Genomic DNA, 19437 nt, shown 5'->3' with positions numbered 1-19437 from the left:
AAATTACCATGAGATCTACCTTGACCGTATATTACAGCCAAGCGCCTAAAAAATTACTAGCGCCGAGCGAGACTTATCTCGCACACCTCTGTAGTGCAGGATCCGAGGTTAGTTTCGTATCGCGGTGCTATTTTAATCTCTGGGCATCTGGTCCGATGGTTCGTAAAAAAAGACATGCCTGAGATTCAGCCAACTCGGGTCCTCACGACATACCGGATCAGGATAATAAAGACCCTGTTCATGCATACATATGCATTGGCATACTTGACCCTGTCGGGCGCCACCGACAGCACAGAGTACAGAGAGTGCCAATAACCATGATGTATGGCGAACTCCCAGGATGTTCCCACCAGTGCGAATGACCGCACGACAAGCATTTACCGTTTTGGGTAAGACGTTGAAACGAATCGGGAGTGTCAGCAGCCTTATGTGAGAGACTTGCTGAGTTTTGTTTCGGTCCACTGGAAGATCAGATCCATTTGTTAGCCGATGATTTTCATTAGTTCCAGGGGAGGTCAGGTTTAAATACCGGTGGCCTAGTTGTGATAGAAAAATCATAGAATAAATGGTCCGTCATACTGACTCGTAGCAGTCAGAAGTATACTCGTTTAATTCAGTCAAACTAGCCATGTCTTTGATACATGGCAAGTCATCGCGACAGGACTGTTCTTGTAAGGGTAGACGGATAGTGAAGGTACGTCAACCTATATCTGCATTACCACTACGACCATGCTAACCAGCCCAGCGAAATGAACACCAATGCCTCAACCACCCATACCACTCTTCACGAATCTGGCCCAGCAGATCTCGGCCATCCACCCAACAACTCTCAACAACAAAGACACCAACCATGACCGACCCCAGTCGAGCATCAACATCCCTATGCCGCCGCCTAACAAACCAACTCAACATCAACGACCTAGAACTAATAATGCACTGGCACAGCAGCACCTACCGCTCCGTTTCCCGAGACAGCACCGTCGAGGGGATATGGCAGAAAGTCGTCCCCCAGGAGGCAGTACAGCACCCATTCCTAATGCACGGTCTCCTGGCACTATCGTCGCTCGATCGAGCGTGTAGTAGTGGTGGGAGGGCACGAGAGGAGCGGGTGAGGATTGCGCAGCAGCATCAGAGTCGTGCGATGGGTGGTCTTTCGGCCGTGCGGAGATTGGAGGATAGTCGCAGTTTGTCTACTTGTAATGCCATGTTTGCGATGGCTTGTGTTATGGTTTATTATGATCTTGCGTTGCCTCTTCTCACAGGTCCTGCTGAGGGACGCTCTGCGCTGGATGAGTCTTGTCGCGTCCTCGAGCGAATCCGCGAGTCGATTGTGGTCATGACTGAAGTCATCGATCGGGTAAGGGGAGGGGAGCTGTGCCCCTTAATCCGCGAAGACGAAGTCAGACCCAAGATGCCCGACACATCACGATTGGCAATACAGTCCCTCCGACGGCGAAACGGGATACTAGCTGCGCGAGATACAACACACGAAACAGACACCTATGAAACCACAATACAACACTTGAGCGCCGCCCTCGAACGACTCGCCGAGGGCGGCGAGCCCACGATCATCGCATTACGATGGATATGGTTTATTCCGTCTCGATTTATCGAGCTGATGAGGATACGGGAGCCATTTGCGCTGGTGATCCTGGCGCACTTTGCCGTGATCATGCATTCATTACGAAGACACTGGTGGATGGGAGAATGGGGGAACCAGGTGCTTCAAGACATCGGACAGACGCTGGATGCTGAATGGAGACAGTCTATTGATTGGGTTATTGATGCGACTGGGTGCTATGTTCCTGCTTATGAGTGACGACTTTCTGTTCTTGTTTGAGCTGTTTTTGGACTGTCTTTGAGCCTACTGTTAGTGATACCATTTGTTTATTGCATGTCTATGGGCATATTATATGAGTCTCTTGAGCACTTGCAGAAAAAGCAATGCAGAAAGCAACATGATAAGCCTAAAGAATCCCATTGGAACCTCATTAATCCATAACCCATACCCAATTAAACAAGCCAATAGGGCCTCATTCAGAGATAACAAAAAAGAAAAAAAAAAGTCGCACAGCCAAGCACAGTATAAATACGACAACCCCCCCAGCGCCATCCCAATGAGTCTGATTCTGTATCCGGGAAAACCCATCACATCAGAAGAACAAATGAAAACCAAAACATGTCTCAATGAATGCGAAAATCGACCGATTATTTCGACGCAGCATCCGACTGCCTCTCCTCCTGCGACTCGAGCACATCCTTCAATCGATCCCTCGAAGCCGTGTAAACCCGTCGCAACTGTTCCTCCTCCTGCTCACGCACCAACTTCTCTTCGTCTGCCGTAGGGACGTACGCATTCGCGGCACCACCTATCAAATTCCGTCAGCCTCCTTATCCCATATCCATACCCGACATCCTCCCCCCTCAATCCATAAAACCAAAGGAAAGACATACCCCGACCAGTATGATGCGGTGCCTCTTCAACTCTCAGCGGCGGCGTCTCGACGTCCTGACTCTCGCGCGCAATCTCCGGGCGCTCCGGGTCATTGTATACCATATTCCCCGATCCGCCGCGGCCGGTGGTGTAGACGTCTTGTTTGATGGTGGGGGTCACGAAATCTTTCTTTGATTTGGGTTGTTCTTTGTGTTCTCTGGAGTAGATGTTTCCTGGACACGGACACTCATTAGCAGCTGCAACGCATCCAGAAAAGGGATATCATCAGAGATCCTTTCCTCTTAGTCCAGGGGCTTACCTGCGCCTCCTCGGCCGTGGGATATTTGGCGACCCATGACGAACTGCAAGTATGACGGCGGAGATGCGGGACGAGACGAGTTGCGGTGGCGGTCGATGTGATCGCGACGGGGTTTGCGAGTTTGCGACAGTTATTCAGTGTCTTGCAGGGCTCTATGCCATAAGAGGTGAGTCTTCTTAAGAGTGAAGAAGAAAATTCTGGTTCAGAGTTGTCGGGTAAGAACCCACAGTCGTTGTCCGCATGAACACCGACGTTTGCAGCGTTTGCCAAATCGAGCGATGCCAGGACAGGTACAGACACAACACTACGACTCTGCTATCAAGATAAGAGAGAATATTCTTTATCTGCACGAATATTGTTCATTCTCTTATCCGGCTGGATAGATCCGACATACTGCTTAGTCCCACTGAAATTTCTGCGCCCGTGGGTCCCCCGCGTTTGGATCTACTGCACAGGCTTATCTTCATATACATCTAGTTCTATTAACGCCGTATATTACTCCCCCAGCTTGAACATATCCCCATGCCATCCATACGCACGTGCTAATCGCCGTCCAAACCGCCTCATCATCCGGAACGGAATCTTCGGAATAGGATGAGGCTCATGGAACTGAATCGCTCGTTCCACGTCCAGTTTAGTGGGCGAGAACTGCCATACGGAGCCGTACAGCTTCTCGATTCCAAAGCCCGTCATGCCCATCGCGTGCAGGAAGTCGTTCCATGGGATTTCGCCCGGTTGAGCGGTCTTCGATGGTTTGTAGAACAGAGTGGAGAACACCTTGTATGCGCGCTTGTCCACTGCAAACGTGGGCTGGACGTCTGGACCGTGGCCTGCGTTGAGATCTGGCACTATCGTTTCGGCTGGTGATTCAGTCGGCTGAGGGACACCCCGTGTCTTGGTTTTGGCCTTCTTGCCCACAGGGACCTTCTCCGCTGGGAGCGTGCTCTGTGTGCGGTGTTCCAGTTCGAAGTAGATTTGGGATAATGGCCGGCATATCTCCTGGATATCGTCCATTCGCTGGTTGCCCGGACGCCTGGTGTCAGATTCAATCCAATCCGGGGTTCGCCGGAGGATACGCTGCTCGGACAGGAGATTGCGCAAAGCCGGATGAGTGTGAAGACTGGTTTTACGGGAGAGTTGCGCGTCCACCTTGGTCCAGAATTCGTCGAGATTCCTCTCTGCCGCCTGTATTGCTTCGGTATTCTCGCGAGTCTTGCGTTTGTCGACGGGGTAGTAAAACCTCCCATCCGACATGTCACCTGCTGCGACCACCACAACGGGATTCCATTCGCTTCTAATTTCATGCATCACCTTGGTTTTCTGTTCATAGTCGGCCTTCAACTCGTGGTCACGCGAAGCCATTTCACTGGAAAACGTGGAAGCCCAGGGTTGGTAAAGGGAGATCTGGTGCCGGCATTCAGCCAAAATGGACAAGTCTGCGATCATGCCAGCCACTCGCGGGGTGACCAGGGCCCGGATACTTGGCTCCTGTATCGTACGTTCCAATTCATCCATGAGGGTCTTCAATCCCGCGCTAACCAGCATCTGTGGGTTCCACAAGGTTTCGAAGATCCATAGCAATCGGTGCACCTTTGGATCCTTGCACGCCTTCCCATTGTAAGATACGAAGATCTTGTTCAGATCGCCCCCATCCGGTTCTCGAGCATAGTATGAACGAAGTGGGGGAGAGGAAGGGACATTCGTCCTGAGACTCCCAATTGGTCCCTCGAAGTAGCGTTCTAGGCTGTACCATAGTTTGAGATAGGCATCAAACAGCTCGGCGGGCAGGTCTTTATCAGGATCGATTTTCCCGGCGTATTTCTCAGTTAAAGACTGAAGATGTGTGGTCTGAGAAAGCAAGTCATCCCAGATCACCAAAGGGAAATACGTATCAGTCATCATGAACCCAAATATTCTCTCCCAAAACCGACTGGACGGACGTGGCCGAATGAGAGGATGTTTCTGTCCAAGCTTATCTGGCAGCATTTCCTGTCGATGTTCCTTCATTTCGAGCACCACATCTGCAAAATAGCTAGGGTCTTCCCGAAGAGTCCAAATGTGATCTTCGGCCACGGTGCGACGACCTTCAATGAGCTTCTTGAGACGACCAAGGTCCAAGTGAGCCGGCACACGATAGGGAGCCTCAGAAGCAACTGCCGCCAGCGAGTCGATACCCGGTTCTGCGGTGGACAACCGGGGAGGCTCGGGTTGAGCAGGAGCCCCTAGCAAGTCCTCCTCGCTCATATCATGCAGAAGGTCCCGGCAACACGCCAAAAGAAAACTATAGACCCGCTCTTGTACCTCGAGAATCTGCATACCACAGCCAGGAATGGCGCCGCGTCCATTGGTTGCCCAATTCATCGAGGGTTCATGCTCCTCCCAGGAGAACAACTCCCCATAAGTCTCCGGTGTATTCCTCCCCGTAAACATCATAGTATACATGTTGAGGAATGCTAGACCGAGGTTTCCCGATCTATTCCCCAGAGAAGTTGAATCCCAATCTGCCCCTGCGAAAAAAGATGGAGGGTGGCGAGCGCGCGCATTGAGGAAGATAGGAAACAGCTTTGGCTTCAACAGATCCTCCTGGTTGATATTTGGCCACAAATAAGGTTCTCTGAACTTGGTGTGACCGTGGCTCTTTTCTCGAGTGAACGCCTCAAAATCCGGACGATGCTGCGCTGCCATTCGCGGCCACGCATTGAGGAGGATTTTCTGGCGCTGCTGGCGTGTTTTGTTCAACCATCGTTTCTGAATAGTTGCTTCATGGCGCTGGATTAGCTGGTTGAGGAATCCCCAATCTTCAAAGATGCTCTTGCTTCGTTGTCTTGCTTCCTTGTGGACTTCTGCCGGCGTTGGGAACGAGGTTGGTTTGTCATTGGGGCTGAGAGCATCGAAGAAACTCTCATCATTGTCCCAGTCGATCTCCGGCAATCCTGGCAATCCTGGTATGTCTTGATCGGCTTCTGGATTGTCTAGTAGATCGGATAAGTCAGGCCGTATCCTTTCCCAAATAGAGCGAGAGTCGAGAAGCTCCATGATGGCGGGTATGAAAGGTTATGTATTTCGGAGCGGCCGGCCGAGAGGGGCAGGTAAAGCTACCCCACCGCGTGAGGGAATCGGAATCCAGGTACATCCGGTCCACCTGACGTCTTTTATATATGAAGTCTGCTGTGAACAGAAATGTCATGTTCAAGCTCAGAAGCCCAAGTTATATTCATTACTATATTCATAGCATCATAATACCGACCTATGTACAAGTATAGTTACGGGTTGGTCCCGACATTTATACTCCGCACTTCTCCATCTCACCATAACCATCTATGAACTATACGAAGACCACTGATCCCCACCCTGCAAAGCCAATAGAGCAAAATGACTTCCCAATGTCGGTCGTGCCCGGAACCGAAAGTAATCTCCAGCAGCATCATCACCACTATCTGCGACCCAGTACCGATCCGAGAAGGGAGCACGGTTCTGCCCATTGGCAATATACGCATGCAAGTCCGATATGAACAAGTCTCGCGTCGTTCCGTCAACAGTCGCAGCGACGAAGCCCTGCCAGTTTGTCTGGCCCCAGTCGATACCACCCTCTAGCGCGACACCTGCAGCCTTGCGGACTGTGGGATAGAACTTGGTCGTGGCGTTGTAAGCCTCGTCGGAGAAGAGGTCCAGATCGAAGAGGAGGTCGCCGTAATGGTTGTACACCAGGAACCAAGTGTCGTTTCCGTACTGGATGGTGAAGTAGGTACCATCTGCGTCCGTACCCAGACGCTCTTCGTAGAGAGCATGGGCGATGGACTTTCCTTGAGTGGTGTAGTCGCCCTGGTTGGTGATCTTGCCATAGACACCCAGTCCTACGGCAGCTTTCATGGCCAGATTTGTCTGATTGGCAATGGGACCCAAGGCGTCGTTGAGAGATAGCTGGTTTGAAGGGTATTTGCCGTCTTTTTGCAGGTACTGGGCGTACTGCTCCAAGAGCGAGGAATAGGTACTCGTGAGGTCAGTGTTGCCAGTTGCCAGCTGGTAGGCGTAGGTGAGAATGATAATGTTGCCGCTTTCTTCGACTGGCATATCTTCGCCGTCTGGGTTATGTCCCGTTGCATTGGGATAATGTGTTCCAAGGTCGTGAACGGCAAACGTCTCGCTGTAGGCATCACTCTCCATGTAATCGAAAATCGGCTCAATGAGGAGTCTGAGGATATCAGGACTGAGGATGTAGAGCACAGGGAACGTCGCATAGATGACATCCACCGTATTGATGTTACCGTTACTAGAGATTTCCTTGATGAACGCACGGGCTTCATTCGCATCCAACGAGTCATTTGGCACGGTAAGTTCAATTCCGCCGTACGTCTGTCGCAGGGACAATGCAAGAATGTCGGAATAGTTGGAGCTGTGGGCCGACTCTCCTTTTTGCTGGATGAAATTGTCCACTGTCGTTGCTTCGCTTGCAGCATCCGTATAGTCATCTAGAAAGTGCGAGATAGCAGACACGGCGCTTGGGTACTGAGTCCGGTAATATCCCGTCTGCGTATCGCCCAGATAATCGATGGCTTCTTCATGAACATGGCCTATGGCAAAGGTGACAGAAGCCGTTCCAGAAACGTCACCTAGGTCGTGAGCCAAGCCCACAACACCGTTTGAGGCCCAGTCTGCATTGTTGCCATCCAGGGCACCATCTTGGACGAACTGGGAACGAATGGTTGACAATGCTCCAGAAGCAGACGACAGGGTGCTCTGGCTTGACGGACGACTGGCATAAAGAACCTGGCCCCAAAGCGCCTGGTTCTCAGTATTTTGGGTGAAGGGGATAGCATCTGCCGGGCTGACATGGTAAATAGATGTCGAGCCGTTAGTTGAGAACCGCCATTCCGCATTGTTCGGTTTGCCCGTCCAGGAAGAATCTATATCCGAGTAGATCTGCACCGATTCACTGGATCCTCCGCTCACAGAAACAGTGAGATAGGAGAATGGCAGAGACTGGCGCAGCAGGTTCTGAGGCGACACGGGAGACAAAAAGTCCAGCGTGAACGTCTTTGACCCGGCTTCCAGGGTGAAGATGCTGTGCGTCGAAGTAAAGTTGGCCGCAGTCACGGTAGCTTCTTGCAGTCCGTCAAGCGTATTGGAGACGCCAAACAGGCTGTATGCCTGGCCATTGACACGTGCAATGACAGACCAGGTCAAGTCATTCCCATACCAGAATTTCGGAGATCCGGTTGGCAAATTAGCTGCCAAGTCTCCAGGGAGCCAAACTACGCCAGTTAGTCACGGTTATACTATAAGTGAACACAAATTGATGCACGAACTGGATAAATACGGATTGCGAACTGCCAGAGGATATGCGGGGGGGAGAAGGGGGGAGAAGGTCGCCGCATGGACCAGGTGCAGCAGAGCAAGACCTAGTATGGCCCCAGCGGTAGAGAGAAAGCTTAACCCCATATCCAGGAACAGGAACGGAGCAGGGAAAGAAGAAATCAAAGGCCCGAGGAGTAGGATTTACATGGTTGGGATGGTCGACGTTCAAATACCCGTCTGACGAGATGGCAGACCTCCGGAATGCCGGAGTACAAAGCACAGCATTCCTGGCATGCATATGACAACAGTCAGCTCTGCATCCATATTGGTTTATCGATTCGAGTCATGGGTCGGGAGAGTGTCCATCTCTGCTGAAGCGACCATACTGCGGTGTATGCGGAGTATACTCCGTACAGCAGTCATTCAGCCCGTCCGTCAGTCACAGCTCGGTCTAAGCACGCCATTCTGGACGTTGATTGTGCGCCTTAAAAGACACTACTGAATTTAAATGGGTAATGTGATCAGGTGCCGCTCCTTATGGTGAGTAATAATCTTCTTGGAAGAGGAGAACAAGGCTCGCAACACTCACCGTCAATGGCGTTATTTGCTAAAGACAGAGTCAGATGCAGCTTCTTGCAGAGGATTATGCATCGGGTTATTGTGCAGGGATTATTTCAGCCCAAAGGAGACAATAAAAATAATAATGGATAACTACGTCTAAAAAGACAAAGGCATACGGCATACGGAGAAAAGGGGGGGAGGAGGGGAAAGGAAACATACTGCATCTGATGTCATGCGTCGGCCGAGGTTGGCCAAAATAACTCCGACTTTGCCCACCACTGAAGTTTCTTTTCTCATGATGTGAAACGGTCAAATTACATTTCGTATTATTGGGTCAGAATATGGTATTTTGAGTTGTTCCTTGAGTCTGTTTGTTGTGGGGTAATACTCCGGAGTAGACGAGGATCCGAATAGAAAGTAACACCGGAGGTATATTGACCAACCACGCGTGTTGTTCGTATTCTGCCAGGTCCATGTTTCCCTATTGAGCCCAATCTCGAATACCAGTCATTGTCCCGCTGGACACCTCACAGCCAAATATATCCAGAGCTCCTAGTAGTGATTAATCAACTATTTTGGGCGCGATCGCTCGCGGTAGAGAAAGAGCTAAGAGAGACCATAGAGAGGAGCAAGTGTAGTAGCAATCAGGCACAAGGAGCAAGTCGGTCGACGAAAACAAATCACTGTCGGACTGCTTGAAGATAGGCTGCAACCTCCTTGTCAAAGATACCGTCTTTAACGAGCTGGTCTGCGGATTCGACGATCCACGTCTGACAATTCCGCTGTGAGATCTTCTTGCCAACATTGCTTGTATCCACCTGGAAAACAAATCTCCGGATTAGTCGACAGATCCAGCATAAATCACACTTAGAAAGGTTAATCTGGATCTTACCATTTCCTCAACTGAGTTCAAAGACTTCTCCGGAACCTCGACTTTGTGCGCGCTGGCTTCGAAACCGCAGACTGGAACCGTGTCAACTTTAAACTCCCCACCATTCAGCATCTTGGTTTCGTCGAAATGCTTTCCATCTACCCATTGCAACGGAACCATTTTCCATGGCTGGTTCGAAGAATCGGATAAATCGGGGCAGCGTCTGATCTGGAACTCGAAACCACTCCGCACGTCACCAGCTGCGTCCATCGCGACACCAATTTCAGGGCTCATATGGGAGGATACCCAGTACGCCCAATGGTCTTTAAAGGGTGAGCCATTGTACATCATCAACTCGACGAGAAATGCCCCTTCAGGACCTGTTGGGGTCACGACTGGCGGTTTGGCCGGAGCGGGAGCAGGGAATTTCTTGACGGCTGGAGGGGGAGGAGGTACGGCGCTGGTTTCGTTTATCATGGTGGCGATAGAACTTTTCTGGAAACAGTTGCTGATGTGTTAATATGTAGAGCACTTTGATAAGATCGTTTGGATGAGGTGGATTGTGGAAGTAGATTCCGAGTCTGAAGGGGAAGTTCGACAGGTACAAGGCACACGTCACCTGATCCTACAATAATACAAGAAAATAGGGTTGCTTTTGATGGGATAAACTAATCAACCATTGCACAGGCAACAGTAACTTTGAAAATAACATTTGTCTCTAGAGCTGATAAACCTCTTAACATGTGCTATTCACCTAGTTCATACTGTCTGCAATTCAAACTGCGAATACGTATGAGGTCCTCATATGAGCTATAATGCGATATCCTAAGGGTAAACATCTGCTAGTACGATATCAGATCAGCAACCTAGCGACAAGGCAAAGAAAAGCCAAGGGTGCCACCGCATCTCCTCATCCACAGGGTCCAGAACCACCGGCATATACTTTGCCCACCACTCCTCTTGGAAGGCCCTATTGAAATCGGGATATCCCATACCAAGTCCCACGCATCTTGCTTTGCAATACTCCCAATACGCAGGATACCATCCAGATTGGCCCCAATCAATGATTGCGGCCACTTTGGGATTGGGTCCGTGGGTTTAAGAGGATGTGGGATCAGATCATTGTGGGTGAAAGCAATTGAGTCTGGATTATTAATAAGGAATCGGCAAATGTCTTGAAACTCGCGAACGGCATTTGGGCCTTCGAATGATCCGCTATATTTTGGTTGGTGGTCTTCTGGATAGCCGTAGAAAAAGATATCGTCCAGCGGTCGTTTGCCCACGCTACTTGTCTAGTATCAGTCAGAGTCTGTTCGCGTATTGCAGTTGAAAGAGGCACTCTGCCTATATACTGTTCGTTCTCGTCTTGCTCAAGGCCTCTCCATACCTTCACCATGTCCTTCAGCCCAGCACAGACAGCCAGTCTCTCCTCTTCAGCCATACCACCCCATTGCCTCTGTAAAGTGTCACCCTAGATCAAAGCCATGTAGATAAACCTCTGCTCTCCATTCTCCGCCCAACCAAAGACTTCCGGAATGGGCATTCGACCATGCAGTCGCTGATATACCATCCTTTGCGTCTCAATCTCGGCTAAAATCACATTCGCCCCATACTTGACAAACAGCCCCAGCGATGGGATCACAACCGGTGAGGGGCGATAAAAGGATGTTGTGTGGATATTGCCTGTCTTCTTGTTGATGGTTCTGACTTCAGCTGGGGTACGGAGCGCTATTGCTGGTCTATTCTTGAAAAAAAACTGGAATCCGGGACAATTCTAATTTGGCTCGCAGAGTCATCTCTGACTTGTGAAGTCTCCGAGGTCGACATTGGGTGTGAGGATGGCAACCGGAGTGTAGCTTCTGCGGTAAAAACTCGACGATTCGGCATCGACGATGCGCAATACAATGGCACTGCTATCAGTTAGGCATCGGAATTATGGCCAGATTATCTCATAGCAGCATAATGAGCAATGTGTTCGGGCGGCCAGCTGCAGCAAGAAATTCTCCGTAGACCGCGATCGAATCATCGAAAACGCGCAGATAAGCAGGTCCGTCTTCGTCGTGATTGGACGTTGATGCCGGATATATTCCAGGCCCCCTGATTCGCAGTAGCGGTTGGTGGTCGATCCGGGTTAGGTGGGCAATCATCCTCCAAATTGATTTCCAAGCTGCCTTAGAATGTCTTGCTAGTCTGCGGAGAGCCTTCGCGGAAGCTGAAAACGTACTCCGTACAGTCGTATTACCCCGTATTCTGAGCTGCCTCGCATGGACCAACTCACTAATCGCGGTGTTTAATCCGACTCGACTGCCCGTATGTAGCATGCTGATCACCCGTCGCAAACCTTGAATTGGAGACCGGGGTGAATTCTGATCGCGCAGCGTATTTCGAGCTCCAGGACCATTTTCTGTGTACTTGTAGAAAGCCAGCCAATGCCCAAGTGAGAGGACCAGTGATCTATAGATTAAGGTAGAGTAGCGAAGATGGACCGTGCATTTCCGCAGTCGGAAATCCTCCACTGCGACCGGGCGGAAACGGTTAGAGCAATTGGCGATGAACCCTGACCATAGCACCGTCAATCTGGTGCTGTTACATCGGGGAGAAGAGCGACACGCCCACGAAAAGCAACCACTCGGCAAGAGGCAGTTGGGATTGAAATTCGGAGCTTTCTCGAGCTGTTCATTGATTCGTTCGAGCTGAACCCGACAATCTGGAACTGACGAGGCTGAGCTTTTAGACCCGGGGAGTGTTGATCTGGAGTGAGAGTAACTATGGCGTAGTTGTAGTGAGGGCATGGTAAAAAATCAACTCTCCGACTTCTCCATTCCCGTGACTCTCTCTCTTACACCTCTGTCCTATCTCCTCCTCTTTTCCACTCTCCTCCGCTTTACTCTCCTCTCCTCTTCGCTTTCCTTCTTTTTTAATATATTCCCTTTTATCTTCTAATCCCTGTATAATTGTCACTTTGCGCTATCCAAAGTCCATCATTTGCTGGTACCAGTGATCCGTGGAAGGCCCAGCAAATCTCCCGCAGTTTGACAGCTGCCGGCTCACCCAAAGAGGCGATCGTTATTTCGTTCCTAGATTGAACAAAGCTTTGTACAGTCCCAACGTGTTCGGTGTGTCTGTGTGTCTGTGTCTGTTGCTAACTGACCCTGTCGCACTTGCCAGGTCTTTCCGAGTCGTGACGCTACACTTGCCACTGCGCGCCTCGTCGTCTGATTCTTTCCCCGCAAACGTCCGCTTCGACTCTAAACTTCCTACACCTTGTGTTCATCTTCACTTCACGCGACTAAGGTGTCTGATCAACTCTGCCGTCGTTGCGAATCGAGTCCTCCTGTTAAAGAACAAGACGCGTCGCCAAGTTCTCGGTCCGACCGCCCTTCACGATCCATCATTCTGTCATCTGAAACAACTGTGACGTTCGGATTTCGCGTCGTCGCACCGCTTTGACGAAACGTCAGCAATCAATCTGCCGCTGCATCTCGTCGAAACCTCTCGTGAATATATACAATAATACAACCGTGAGCCCCGGTTCGTCTTGGATCTTGAGGATAATTTCCCCTGTTGCTCGCCCTCGGTTCCTACACATCGCGAACCATGTACGCTGTCGAGGAAAGGTCCCATCTTCCGCCCCCGCCGCCACCTCTCTCTATGGATCGCATTCCTCCGTCCTCTTCTTATCCAACCCCCGGGTCTGCGGGCCCTGTGAGCTCATCCGACCATCTGGCTCCGTTCTCAGCAAGGCATAATGGTCGAATCTGGTCGTTACAAGTGGTGCAGCAGCCCATTCGTGCTCGAATGTGTGGCTTTGGTGACAAGGTGGGTCGTCCTTTTTCTCTGGCACCTCCATGAACCTGCAACTCATTTTTTTTTTTCTTTTTTTTTTTTTTTTTCAGGACCGGAGACCGATTACGCCCCCGCCGTGCATTCGTCTAATCGTGCAAGATGAGCAGACTGGGAAGGAGATTGACATCAAGTATGCTTACCCGGATCAAAATTGAAGCGATAGAGAAGAGATTGCTGACCACCTGGATAGTGAGATCGATACATCCTATTATGTCCTCACGGTCGACCTTTGGAATGCCGATGGTACCACCGAAGTAAACCTGGTCAAGCATTCGGCCAACTCGCCTTCGATTTCGACAGCCATGGCATCTTCCTACCCCCCTCCGCCGGCCCAGAACATTTCCCCCGCCTACCCAACCTACGCGCAGAACCCATATGGCCAACCCGTCGGGTACCCGCCGAATAGTTACTATGGAGCTAGTCCTCAGATGTACCAAAATCCGTACCCCAATGCGCAAGCTCCCTACTACCCCTACTACGGAGGCCATGTGCCATCCATGTCCCAGGCCACCCAACCCGCTGCAGGGCCCGGGGGGATGTTCACACGCAATCTGATCGGTGGTCTCAGCGCCAGCGCCTTCCGGCTTACAGACCCCGACAACAAGATTGGTGTGTGGTTTATTATGCAGGATTTGAGTGTACGGACCGAAGGCTCTTTTCGGTATGACGCGGCGCAGTGAACCCTTTTGACTAGTTGGACAGACGCTAACTCTCTGTAGACTCAAGATGAGCTTCACCAACGTCGGAAAAATCTGCCCGGAAACCGGCAGTGTTACCCCGGTGATCAATCACGGCTCTGCCCCGATACTGGCGACTGTATTTTCCGAGCCCTTCCAGGTGTTCTCGGCCAAGAAGTTCCCCGGTGTGATTGAAAGTACGCAGCTTAGCAAATGCTTCGCTTTGCAAGGAATTAAGATCCCAATTCGTAAAGATGGTGTCAAAGGGACCCGTGGCCGGGGTGGAGATGGAGACGACGAAGGTGACGACTACGATTAAGAACTTCCAGAAGCGTCTTTTTTTCTTCTTTTCTTTTTCTTTCCCCCTTTTGTTTCCTTTTTCTCAAACAAAACCATCTCTCTTTCGGTCCATTGCCAGGGCCCAGTGCTTTTTGGGTTTGCGGTGTTTGCGTGGTTTATTCTTTTTCTCATCACGACGGGCGGAAATTGTCTTGCTGAGTTTGTTGCCAGGGGTATGGCTTACCTGACTTTTCGTTTGTGTCTAATGTTACATGCTTTTTACTCCTTGTGTGGAGTTATTCGTGGGCTAGCTTAGCATAATGAACATCCTTTGCAACACGCAATGCTTCATACCAATAACATGAGACCTCGACTCGCGAGTAGCCGCAATAGACAATTCATGTCGATCAGGTCCTTGGGGAATACAACGACTCATATGGTGTATTGTGACTATCCATACAGTAGCATCCTGTGCGCCGTGCGGAGGTTCCGTGCGGAGGATCGTCTTGTTAATGTTAAATGGTCATTCTTCTTCCCCTGGGCGAGTTCCCTGTAGGGCATAACGTCCCCTGACGATCAACGGGATAGTATCGTGGATCCATTGACAAGTCCCTTGCATAGTCAGCAGCATCAAGTTGGAGTATATAAATGTCTTCAATTCTCTTCCACAACCTCATCATCCAGCATCTTCATTCTCATCCAACACACTACTCCAGACTCTATACTCCAAACCAACTCAAACCAGACTCCATCAAAATGCAGTTCAAGGTCCTCGTCACCCTCCTCCCCCTCCTCGCGGCCGCCGTTCCGCTCTCCTCGTTCAGCGACTCCACGGACCCCAACACCGCCGCCATCGAGGACATCCAGGCCCTCAAGAATGACCTGACCAAGCTCGACAACGCCGTCCAGAAGTACGACGGCCAGCTGGCCTCCGCCATGCCCCTGAAGGAGGATGCCACCAACGCCCAGGAGGACGTTGAGAAGGCGATGAAGGATTCCAAGGCGATTACTTCGCTCACCCCCGAGGTGAAGCAGAAGTTGACCTCCGCTATGCGCGAGTTGAAGCCTGAGGCTGAGAGTGCTTTGCAGCACTTGGTTGAGAAGGTATGACCTCGTCCACTTACTACCTGGGGTAGAAATGTGCTAACGAGAATAGGAACCCCAATTCGAGCAGTCCGGCTTGACCCAGCCCATCGGCAGCAGCCTGCAGGACCTCAAGAGCTCCCTGAGCGAGGTCGAGCAGACCTTCTCGTCCCAGGTCTCTGGCCAGGAGGCCCAGGAGCTCACCAAGGCGTCCAAGGATATTGGTGGTGAGCTGGAGAAGGCCATCAAGGCTTTTTCTGCCTAAGTTTGTTTTTTGATTGATTTGGTTTGCTCGGGTGTATAGAGGTGTTTGAGTTGTGCTGTTTTGTTATATATTGGATAGAGGGCATGGTATATATAAGCGAATTCTTTTAATTTAATTGTGATTGCTGGTGCAATCGATGTTTACTTGATCCATTGTGACTTGAGAATCCAACACATTGCATAAATCGCTATTGATCGTTATGGAGTATAAGCAACAGCTTCAGTCCGGAAAGTAACACCTGTTTCGGCTACTAGCAATACGGATACGAATAGGAGTATTAGATGATCCATGTCTTAGATGGGATCGGGCCGCACTCAATAGTCATGTAGCAGTAACGGGATGCGCTCCGTGCGAGAACCCTATCCTAGCACCATGAACCGTTGACAATAGTAAGAGCTGGGTATCTTGGCAGGGTCTTCTGTGGTAAGCCCCCCCTCCCCCGGTTAATATAAATATGTCTCTTTGACCCCAATGACTGTCCATTTGCCAATCAACTTTCTAAAACCATCAATATGCAGCTCAAACCTCTCGTCGCTCTCTTCCTCACCGCACTCCCCGTCGTGACGGCAGCCACTAGTCCCGACACAGCGACAATCAATGATATCTTGAACCTCACAAACGACCTGAAGCAGTTCGACGCCGCTGTCCAGAAATGGGACCTCCAGGAGAATTCCAGTCCCGCACAAACCATGAAGGACCAGGCGAACAAGGCCGTTCAAGACCTCGACCAGACGCTCAAGGACGCAAAGAAGATCGACTCGCTCAGCTCGGATGCCCAGAACAAGCTGGTGTCTGGCATGAAGGAGTTTGCTTCCGTGGCTGGGGATGTTGTTAAGCATATGGCTGAGAAGGTATGCACACCTGGATGAATGGAATAGAGCATTGGACTAACGAGAATAGCAACCTGAATCTGACAAAGGAGATGGATACCGGAGTCTCATGGAGACTTCGAATAAGGCGACCGCTTTATTCTTCAATGAGCTTCAGAATAGCCTCGCGAACAAGATTCCTCAGGAAACCGTGCAGGAATTGTCGGGTCAATTGCAAGGGTTGCAGGATGGGTTGAACAAGGCTATCTAGGTATCTTCTTGATTTCTGGTTTGAATTTTCATGTATCACTAATCGTACACGGTGGAGCTGTACATAGCATATAATATTAATGTAGATATAATATCCTAGTATGACTCAAAACCTTTCAGAGTGCTGGGCCCTGAAAGCTAAGTCTGGTACAACTATGTGCAACCAGGGCACTGAGACTGGACTGTATCTCAATGGCTGCCCACTTTCTTTGAGCTAAACAGCAGCACACCCCTTTATCGCAGTTGCACATGTATCCCTTGACACACTCACACAGCCGTAAGCTGAAAACCATATCCGTTTCAATGGTTGCAGTAATCCATGTAGAGGATGTGACCAACTGGGTGAACGTATAAATAGCCATCCTCAGCCCTTCGTATCCAGACAGCAGACTGACCTCCGTCTCAACTCATCTCAGCCCACAATCCGGCCACAAACACCACCACAATGCAGCTCAAACCCCTCCTCGCTCTATTCCTCACCACCTCCCTCCCGGTCCTCACAGCAGCCCAGCCCCTCTCCGGAGAGACCAACCTTGCCAACCCCGAGCAAGCCATGCAAGACACGTCGGTCTTTTCAACTGACTTGGAAAGACGCGCCGTCCCCGCAGAGCTCACCTCACTCCCACCGGGTGCCATGGAGGTATAGATACACTCCCCTTGTTGTATGTACTGGATTGGACATTGTATTAATGGGAACAGAAACGTCAGCTTGATGGTGAAATTATAGGTCCTCTCATCAAACTCTTGACGAAAGTGCTGAAAGGGTTGGTACAAGGTGGTGGTGGTGGTCTTGAGGTGGAGCCGGAGGAGGTGCGGGTGATGTTGGATGAATTGAAGAAATTGAGGGATGATTCGCACAAGGATACCATGGCTTCTTCCTAAACTTGCTTCTGGATTGATTTAGGTGTATATGATCGTGCGAGTTTGGTTAGGGACTGGTTACATATGCTGTGTACAAAACACATGCAACACTGAACTAGCCAATGGTATTGAATTGAAAAGAATATGAACGGGTATATACATCAGTGTCTCCAAATGCGGATTGCCTTGTCTTTCCCTCCACTGCCGACCTTTTGACCGTCCGGACTCCAATCCACAGCAAACACTTCGTCCCGGTGGCCGGGAAGATCGATCGAGAGTTTCCCTGTCCGGACATTCCACACCTTCAATGTCGTGTCCTTGGACGATGATACGAGGAGACGCGAGTCTGCCGAGAAACAGCACTGGTATACTGCTCCGACGTGGCCGCGGAGGGTAGTGATGAACCTATAGGTCATTAGTATTGAAGGACGGTCAGTAGAATGGGTAAACTTACTTTCCATCACGCCCATTCCACAACTTCACATGGTTGTCAAACCCAGCAGAGGCAATGTATGCCATGTCTGGAGAGAATGTGACGTGGTTGACTTCCTTCTGGTGACCCAGCAACCGCGCGATCGGCTTGTTTGAGCTCTCAGGCTCCCACAGGTACATGGTGAAGTCGTCACTAGCGGACACCAGCTTCTCAACAATCTTGTTGTTGACTGTGGCAGCCTGCTCGAAGCGTTTCTTCGCCGCTGTCACCTTCTCGGACTCCTCCTGCGGCACTTTTCCTGTGTGGTCGTGGTAGGCCGTCCGGAGCGCGAAATCGGTCGAGAGCGCCAAGTGGTTTACCCGATGCGCATGCGCGGAAAGTGTTTGAAGCAACGAGCCATTTGTCGCATTCCACACCTTAATCGTCCGGTCGTGAGAGGCTGTGTAGATCTTCCCTGTTCCACCCCAGCGCACACAAGTCACCGATCCCTTATGGCCAGACAGAACAGTGTCTATCCTCCGCGACACCACATCCCAAATCCGAATCGTCGAGTCCTTCGATGCAGAAGCCAGTCGCGGTGCTCCCGACTGTTGAAGATGGTACGGCTCCCAAGCCAAACTGGTAATCCATTTCGTATGACCCTTCAACGGGCCTCCGAGTGCCTGGCCCTTCTTTGCCTCCCAAATGCGCACTGTATTGTCCATACTTCCCGTCGCAATCATCGCTCCGTTCGGTGAGTAGCTGACCGCCAGCACCCAGCTGGTGTGCCCTTTAAGGGTGTGCATCGGCGTGCCGGTCTCGCAATCCCACACCCGAGCTGTCGAGTCACCGCTTCCAGACACCATTGTAGAGGATGAGACGGGCGAGAACGAGGTCGCGAGGATCGCTTCTCCGTGTCCAGCTATCGAGGCCGAGCATCGCGACACGGCTTTGACTCGAAAGACGGCTTGCGGGGTGAAGTAGAGGGGAACAGTATCTTCGGTCGTCTTCAATCCGGGCTTGAGCAGGGAATGGTAGAGATCCGCCAAAATATCGACCGTCTGGTTGTCTTTGTCGTCTGATTGATATGTGAATCGGTATGGTACTCGCTCATCATCGTCCTGCAGCAGAAAAAATGATTAGTTTTGTCTTGTTGCATCGTCGCACAGCACTTCGCAGCATACCTACATTGCCTTGTAATGTGTTAAGAAGAGTCTCCAAGTTCTTCACCGACGCATCAGCCACCGGAACCGACACCGCAGGACCAGTTGCTGACCCTGTTGCTTGGTCGAAGAATTGCACTCGGATGCTGCCCAGGTCGGCGGGGACGCTTTCAACATCCTGCTGTTGGCGCGCCTTTTCAGTAGCATCCGTTCTTTGACGCTTGGTCGGAGGGGGCAAGAGGGTCGCCATTGTTCTTTATGTAGAATAACTCAATTGGAGCTGTGTTAAGAA

The 19437-nt window shown here is 50.7% G+C and overlaps 12 protein-coding genes across 12 annotated transcripts; 6 read left to right on the top strand and 6 right to left on the bottom strand.

Moving 5' to 3' along the window:
- Positions 1–628: 628 nt before the first annotated feature.
- ASPGLDRAFT_33705 (uncharacterized protein) lies at positions 629–1819 on the top strand (the record flags this gene model as incomplete). The annotated part of the gene is made up of 2 exons (XM_022544352.1): positions 629–694; positions 746–1819. The coding sequence occupies 2 exons, from the start codon at positions 629–631 to the stop codon at positions 1817–1819; spliced, it is 1140 nt and encodes a 379-aa protein (XP_022403515.1).
- A 281-nt stretch (positions 1820–2100) lies between these two features.
- On the bottom strand, positions 2101–3276 carry ASPGLDRAFT_44692 (DUF3602 domain-containing protein). The gene is made up of 4 exons (XM_022546074.1): positions 3231–3276; positions 2754–3176; positions 2455–2667; positions 2101–2369 (listed from the first exon to the last, which is right to left on the bottom strand). Exons 2-4 carry the CDS (start codon positions 2788–2790, stop codon positions 2209–2211), a joined length of 411 nt encoding a protein of 136 aa, XP_022403514.1. The 5' UTR covers positions 2791–3176; positions 3231–3276; the 3' UTR covers positions 2101–2208.
- On the bottom strand, positions 2926–5930 carry ASPGLDRAFT_1274799 (uncharacterized protein). Its single transcript, XM_022540722.1, has one exon. The coding sequence runs from the start codon at positions 5787–5789 to the stop codon at positions 3249–3251; it is 2541 nt and encodes an 846-aa protein (XP_022403513.1). The 5' UTR covers positions 5790–5930; the 3' UTR covers positions 2926–3248.
- A 141-nt stretch (positions 5931–6071) lies between these two features.
- On the bottom strand, positions 6072–8128 carry ASPGLDRAFT_33702 (uncharacterized protein; the record flags this gene model as incomplete). Its single annotated transcript, XM_022544351.1, has 2 exons — positions 6072–8005; positions 8071–8128. The coding sequence occupies 2 exons, from the start codon at positions 8126–8128 to the stop codon at positions 6072–6074; spliced, it is 1992 nt and encodes a 663-aa protein (XP_022403512.1).
- Positions 8129–8913: 785 nt separating this feature from the next.
- Positions 8914–10236, bottom strand: ASPGLDRAFT_73010 (uncharacterized protein). The gene is made up of 2 exons (XM_022549648.1): positions 9502–10236; positions 8914–9427 (listed from the first exon to the last, which is right to left on the bottom strand). The coding sequence occupies exons 1-2, from the start codon at positions 9955–9957 to the stop codon at positions 9290–9292; spliced, it is 594 nt and encodes a 197-aa protein (XP_022403511.1). The 5' UTR covers positions 9958–10236; the 3' UTR covers positions 8914–9289.
- Positions 10237–10338: 102 nt separating this feature from the next.
- Positions 10339–11307, bottom strand: ASPGLDRAFT_65018 (uncharacterized protein; the record flags this gene model as incomplete). The annotated part of the gene is made up of 5 exons (XM_022548847.1): positions 10339–10493; positions 10523–10772; positions 10820–10934; positions 10977–11236; positions 11284–11307. 5 exons carry the CDS (start codon positions 11305–11307, stop codon positions 10339–10341), a joined length of 804 nt encoding a protein of 267 aa, XP_022403510.1.
- Positions 11308–12010: 703 nt separating this feature from the next.
- Positions 12011–12707, top strand: ASPGLDRAFT_145538 (uncharacterized protein). Its single transcript, XM_022541854.1, has one exon. It carries the CDS (start codon positions 12271–12273, stop codon positions 12421–12423), a length of 153 nt encoding a protein of 50 aa, XP_022403509.1. The 5' UTR covers positions 12011–12270; the 3' UTR covers positions 12424–12707.
- Positions 12708–13077: 370 nt separating this feature from the next.
- On the top strand, positions 13078–14322 carry ASPGLDRAFT_121476 (velvet factor family protein; the record flags this gene model as incomplete). Its single annotated transcript, XM_022540244.1, has 4 exons — positions 13078–13299; positions 13377–13456; positions 13517–13987; positions 14046–14322. 4 exons carry the CDS (start codon positions 13078–13080, stop codon positions 14320–14322), a joined length of 1050 nt encoding a protein of 349 aa, XP_022403508.1.
- A 716-nt stretch (positions 14323–15038) lies between these two features.
- ASPGLDRAFT_23965 (cell wall mannoprotein 1 family protein) lies at positions 15039–15630 on the top strand (the record flags this gene model as incomplete). The annotated part of the gene is made up of 2 exons (XM_022543349.1): positions 15039–15386; positions 15439–15630. The coding sequence occupies 2 exons, from the start codon at positions 15039–15041 to the stop codon at positions 15628–15630; spliced, it is 540 nt and encodes a 179-aa protein (XP_022403507.1).
- A 641-nt stretch (positions 15631–16271) lies between these two features.
- Positions 16272–16770, top strand: ASPGLDRAFT_44682 (uncharacterized protein). Its single transcript, XM_022546073.1, has 2 exons — positions 16272–16481; positions 16531–16770. The coding sequence occupies exons 1-2, from the start codon at positions 16320–16322 to the stop codon at positions 16708–16710; spliced, it is 342 nt and encodes a 113-aa protein (XP_022403506.1). The 5' UTR covers positions 16272–16319; the 3' UTR covers positions 16711–16770.
- A 384-nt stretch (positions 16771–17154) lies between these two features.
- Positions 17155–17591, top strand: ASPGLDRAFT_33697 (uncharacterized protein; the record flags this gene model as incomplete). The annotated part of the gene is made up of 2 exons (XM_022544350.1): positions 17155–17349; positions 17409–17591. 2 exons carry the CDS (start codon positions 17155–17157, stop codon positions 17589–17591), a joined length of 378 nt encoding a protein of 125 aa, XP_022403505.1.
- A 140-nt stretch (positions 17592–17731) lies between these two features.
- ASPGLDRAFT_121723 (WD40 repeat domain-containing protein) lies at positions 17732–19395 on the bottom strand (the record flags this gene model as incomplete). Its single annotated transcript, XM_022540260.1, has 3 exons — positions 17732–17975; positions 18025–19103; positions 19171–19395. The coding sequence occupies 3 exons, from the start codon at positions 19393–19395 to the stop codon at positions 17732–17734; spliced, it is 1548 nt and encodes a 515-aa protein (XP_022403504.1).
- Between the last annotated feature and the right edge of the window lie 42 nt (positions 19396–19437).

The sequence above is a fragment of the Aspergillus glaucus genome, assembly GCF_001890805.1.
Source record: "Aspergillus glaucus CBS 516.65 unplaced genomic scaffold ASPGLscaffold_5, whole genome shotgun sequence".
NCBI lineage: Eukaryota > Fungi > Ascomycota > Eurotiomycetes > Eurotiales > Aspergillaceae > Aspergillus > Aspergillus glaucus.
The sequence above is the reverse complement of the archived record's forward strand: the minus strand, read 5'-3'. Positions and strand labels throughout refer to the sequence as shown.